A 5,698-nucleotide genomic window follows, 5' to 3' on the forward strand; every position below is an offset into this window, starting at 1 on the left:
AAAAATCCCGATCTTGACTATGTTGACCTTAACCACTTGTTTTTCTGTACATCTAAGAATCGCTGGATGCCACTTAGCTGGATATATATAACTATTCTGCCCAAGCTTTTAACGTTGAAATGCCTGCCTTTGCCCAAGTAATTTTTACCAGTGTAATGACGCGAGAGGGTATGGTTACAATAATGCTCATAAAAGCTTTAATATGGTTGATTTTGATCAAATCTGGCATTCTTATTAAAAAAACCCAACAACTGTACTTTAGTACTGAAGCCTTTAAATGCAGGAAATCTATATCTAGTCATTACAAATTATTGTTAGAATAAAAGAAAACAGGGGGAAAAAACCCACACATAAAACATGCTTTTTTGCACAATATATCACAACAGATCTAAAGAAAACATGAAGTCTGAATCATTAGCCACTTTTCCACCTTCCTCTGCACTCAGTTTTACGAAATTACCGCTATTTTCCTCCTACTTCGTATTCCGATTCATCATTCTTCTCCTGAGTCCTTACGTTGACAGCTAAGTCCAAAGTCAATTTTCGTTAAAAACCCATCTATGTTTGGCTCCAAAATCACACACAAAAAACACGAATTTCCCTTTGTTCGAACTCTTCCGGTTTGGTTTGAATAAGAGTTTCTTCCCTTTAATCGAAACCAAAAGTGACAGTGACCATACGAACGACAAAACTACGTCTGCAAGCGACAAACGCAGATTTGCACGGACGTACGTTTGACGTCCGCAGGCAGAAATGTGATACACACACACACACACACACACACACACACATCGCCTTTACTGAACCTAACACGGACTAAACCAACAAAGTCCCCTTACTTTTTCCGCATTGGACAGGTCACGAGCCTCAGCATAAAATCTAAAACGAAGAAAGCGATGGTGATATAGCGGAGAATTAGCTGCCACGTGTCAGGAAACGTGACAACCATATAGTGCACTGGGGATACCTCGTTGTAGGTTTCAGTCAGAGTCGTGTTATGGGCATCCAGGTACCTTCTGAACTTGTCTGTGGGCACCCGGAAATAAGGATCCGTCTCGAAGATGAAGTTAAAGATGGACATGAAGACGAAGATGAAGAAGATGAAGCTCCAAATCTGTATGTGACGAGAAAAGAGCTGAGAGAAGTAGGTCAGTGGGTACCGTTGAACGGTGGCCTGGTGGTAATGTGCCCGACTTAGACCCATAAATGGACTGTGATTTTAATCCCCCACCGCTTCCTTCACTAGATCTTGAGTCATGGTCTGGATGCTAGTCATTTGGATGATAAACTGAGGTCCCGTGTGTAACATGCACTCAGCGCAGGTGAAGAAACGCATGGCAACAAAAGGGTTGTTCCTGGCGAACAGAAAAATTCACTTTGACAATAAAAACAAATACACATTCAGACCAAAACAAACAAACTTATGGTGGTGATGCGCAAAAACGACATCCCAGGAAGTGGCCTGAATTTTACACAAAGAAATATATCATGACAAAAAGTGATAACAATACTAATACACTACCACTGCTACTTTGATCGAGTGGTCAGGATATGATTCCCTGTTTCATCTGGTGCTGTGTCCTTGGGAATGCACTTTACTGTGATTTTCCTCACTCCACCAAGGGGTGAATGGGCACCTGAGTTTGGTTTGAGAGAGTTACAACAGTGGAAGGAGAGGATTGGGTCCTGCCTTTCTTTGCTGAGCTCCAACAACATGTGGATGAATTCAGTGCTTCAATGGCTGTAAAACGTTATGGGACTTTCAACCTATTTAACTACAATTACTCCTTCTACTGCTGCTACTACTATTACTACTACTACGACTGCTACTACTGCCACGACTACTGCTACTACTACTAATGTTGGAAAAAAAATTAAATGCTATTGAGAAGATGGAAGATATCAAATGGCAAAATCCATATAAAGGAGATGGTGTCTTGTGGTATATGTCAACAACTTTGGGAAGAGAAGGAAAATGGTTTTTGTTAACATCTGCTGGAAGAGAGGAAAAGAGTTTAAACTGTGAACATGAGGAGGAGGGGAAGTGGTAGTCGATAGAGAAGAGTGAAGGGGTTAAGTGTTTGTGGTGCTGGTGTTGATATTTAAGGAAAGAGAAGGGAATGTGTAAAAGAATCAATAATGCAAAATAAGAGAGTATGACTGATAGGGAGTATGTGGGATTTTAAATGTCAACATCTGTGAAAAGGTTACGGACATGTGAAGTTAGAGACTTAATTTAACTCACTCTTTACTGAGTATTGTCATGGCAGTATTCTTATGCTGATCTCTCGCTCGCTGAGGACTCCTACAGTGCTTGTGACCTTCAAAAATTTATATGCCTGATGCAGCTTTGAAGAGACCTTGCAGACTGGATCCCGTCTTGCCTTATCAGCATAACTTAACTTCAGACGAACAACTGTTATTGGACAATCTCTCTCAGTTACTGAGGTTTCGATCTGTTTCTTTTATTTTTTTCATTCTTTTTTTTTATTGCAACTTTGACTGATGGCATACACATGTGCCAGTGGTGTAACAAGATCTAAAACGTTTTCTTTGAAACAAATTGGTAAGTCATGCTGTTGGGTTATGTGATTGGAAGAGATGGTTCTGATTTGAAAACGAATTTTTGAAGAACAGCTGTTTCTGCCCATAGGGACATATATATACATAGAGAGAGAAAAAGCGACAGAGGCAGACAGATATACAGAAACAGAGACAGATTGGGAGGCAGATGCAACTGAAGATACAGAGAAACGGACAGATAAAATATTCTTCATATCCCCCCAATATAAAATGCACACACACATGCCCACCACCCTTATACCCATACCTTAGAAGCTAGCGAGTCGAAGGAAAGTTGCAGCATGTTCCACAACCTCAGTCTCCAGCTCGTGGCTCCCTTGACCACAGCCTCCGGGAAAGAGGTCTGAAAGAGCTTGTGCATCTCAGCCATAGCATCCTTCAGGTTCTGGTGCTGTTTGAATTTCTTCCAGCAGCAGGCGCTCATCAGCTCGACTGGAATCTCCCAAAACTCCAACTCCTCCTCCACCTTCAGTTAAAGCTGATATGTTTTATTTTACCATAAAATGTTGTAACTAATGTTTCTATGCCTGTAATTGGTGGGGTTTTTTTGTTTTGTTTTGTTTTTTTGTTTTTGTTTTTGTTTTGTTTTTTGCCTTACTTGTTTGACCTTACCTGTATGTGTTTTTTGTTGTTGTTTTTTTTAATAACAAATTGGTATTGCTTCTATTGAGTTCACCACCTTATATGTTTATTATGCTGTGCACATGTGTGTGCAAGAAACTATCATTGGGTGCGTGTGATCATAATAAAATTATGAGGCTTGCGCATGAGTGTGTGTGTGCACTCACACATATTCGCGCGCGCGCGCGCGTGTGTGTGTGTGTATGGTTTGAATATTGGCAAGATACTGTATTTATCAGGGTTACTTTACTATGACTTCACTGTGTGTAATTTTGTCATGCATACTGTATGCCAAATGCTACTGTTCTGCTTATATGTCTGTATGTATCATAGTTCACCACAACTATTTTGATTTACTGAAATAATACATTCATTCTGCTTCTGATTCTATTACCAGGCTGTAGCAGATGTTGGATGGCAGATGGAGCTCCCCCTTACGGTACAGGTCCAGAACACTGTTCATCATCTTGGGGTTCCTATCGAAGAAGAACTTCTCCATTCCGCTGTTCTTGCGTGGCTGGCCCTTCTCCTGGACCAGTCTGCCGAGTCGGGTGTTGGGTAGCTTCATCAGGGTGTCCCTGGTGGTTCGGAACTTCTTGCCACCCACATCCAGTATGATGGAACTGGCCGGCACAAAAGTCCAAAGACTTAGTAAATACAAATATCTGGGAACGATTACTGAAGTTAAACTCAGTTTTACATCCATACATACAAATCCAAAAGAAATGCCAGTCCCGCATCTACTGCTTACAGAAGGTCAGGAATATTCAGGTCTCCTGGGTTTTAATCGCTGCTTCATTTGCACTTTCTCTACAATGCGATGGCACAGAAGTTAAAACGTGAAGAACAACAATATACTGAGCAAATTTGTAAATGTGTCCAGCAATATAGTTGATGTCAAATCAGAACTTCTAGATCAGCTGTACAAATGGTATGTGAAACAAAAAATCAACACAGATCATAAGCAATGACAGCTATGCTTTTCTCAAAGTACTAAGAACTCATAACTTCAATAAACGATATTGATTTTACAAGCAAAAAATTCTTGAAAACCAAAACACTTTTATAGCACAGTCAATTTTAGTTCTTAAGTAACTTATTAATCTTGGCATGCATCCGTCTTTATAATAATTCATTAATTTTGTCCTTGTGTCTCTCTTTCCGTGTGTGTGTTTGTGTGTGTGTGTGTGTGTGTGTGTGTGTGTGTGTGTGTGTGTGCAGGCATGCATGGATGCCTATGTGAACTATATTCATTGTATTGATTTCAAATACTGTTGAAATACTGTTGTTGCCTGGTTTTGATCTTATATGTCTTCGTTTTAATGATACCTATATAGTATGATATTTATGTCTGTTCTCTTACTGTGAATAGTACATGTTGTTTTGCAGTTATTGTTTGAGAGATCATATTAACTTTGTATTTATACATTTATGTTTATGTCTTCATACTAAATGACTGTGAAAGTAGTGTGATTACTGCACGTTTATAGTTGTAATTATTGTATGATATTTTGCATTTCATCATTTTATGTGTCTGTGTATTTATATTGATTGACTGCGATTCTCGTGTAATTAGTTTTTGTGCACCACAAATGAATATTTTTTATTGGGATAAAGTATTCTGTAATCTAAGTAAAGAGAAAGAGGGGGTTGAGTAAGAGATGAAGAGAAGAAGAAGAGAAACAATAACAATATTAACAAAAACAATGCAGCATCAGCAACAACACCATGATTTTCAGCATCATGATCATCACCATTACCACCGAACAACAACAATGATAATAGCAACAAATTGATCACACATTTCCCAACAAGACACTCAATTAAAACAGACAGACAGGAGGATGGTACAGATCATCAACCTTTAAAAACACCCACTGAACCCTGTCTCAGCACTTACAGGTGATCTGGAGGATTGACCTCGGAGGAAAGGAGTGGCTCTGGGACTTCATCTATCAATTTTCTCTCCGCTTTCTGCTGTGCCTTGTTGGCCGAATCCTGCTGAGTTCTGTCTGGTGAAAGTTGACCACGAGACATCCGTCCCGTGTTTGCCTGTGGTTCTGCAGGTGCGTCGACGGGTTTAGTAGCCATGGGGTAGGTGTTACCTTTGGTAGCTGGGTCAGACGGAAATCCCCGTCTTTCTTGTCTTTTTTTTGTTGTTGTTGTTGTCTTTTCCCTCTTTCTTCTTCTATTTTATTTCTGGTTTCCTGTAACGGACATGAGAAATGCAAAATAAGTCTCTGTGTGTGACTCGAAAAGGGGAAAATCCTTTTGAGACATTCTTTCCTTTTGGTATTGCGTGATTGTTATAGAGATTTTACTTTTTTTATGAGGGAAGGATGAAAACAAGGCAAATGTGCTTTTTCTTTTTTACCACAAAAGTTCTTTCGTTCTCTCTCTCTCTCTCTCTCTCCAAATATCTCAGATCAAAGGGTCACTTAGAAAAGGTGGCTAAGCGTGAATGGAAATGCATTTTATCCTCTAACCCTGTTAT

At 39.6% G+C, this 5,698-nt stretch overlaps 1 protein-coding gene across 1 annotated transcript; it reads right to left on the reverse strand.

Moving 5' to 3' along the window:
* Positions 1 to 835: 835 nt before the first annotated feature.
* LOC143288256 (voltage-gated potassium channel KCNC4-like) lies at positions 836 to 5,295 on the reverse strand. The gene is made up of 4 exons (XM_076596604.1): positions 5,105 to 5,295; positions 3,599 to 3,827; positions 2,831 to 3,049; positions 836 to 1,174 (listed from the first exon to the last, which is right to left on the reverse strand). The coding sequence occupies exons 1-4, from the start codon at positions 5,293 to 5,295 to the stop codon at positions 836 to 838; spliced, it is 978 nt and encodes a 325-aa protein (XP_076452719.1).
* Positions 5,296 to 5,698: the final 403 nt, after the last annotated feature.

This window comes from Babylonia areolata, chromosome 12 (assembly GCF_041734735.1).
Source record: "Babylonia areolata isolate BAREFJ2019XMU chromosome 12, ASM4173473v1, whole genome shotgun sequence".
Lineage (NCBI taxonomy): Eukaryota > Metazoa > Mollusca > Gastropoda > Neogastropoda > Buccinidae > Babylonia > Babylonia areolata.

What these genes read in the sequence shown, in the direction of transcription:
- LOC143288256 (XM_076596604.1), bottom strand. Translation starts at nt 5,295, where the DNA reads ATGGCTACTAAACCCGTCGACGCACCTGCAGAACCACAGGCAAACACG. An exon ending in GTCAATCCTCCAGATCACCT is followed by an intron (nt 3,828 to 5,104) that starts GTAAGTGCTGAG and finishes TGTGCCGGCCAG; the next exon opens with TTCCATCATACTGGATGTGG. An exon ending in CCAACATCTGCTACAGCCTG is followed by an intron (nt 3,050 to 3,598) that starts GTAATAGAATCA and finishes CTTTAACTGAAG; the next exon opens with GTGGAGGAGGAGTTGGAGTT.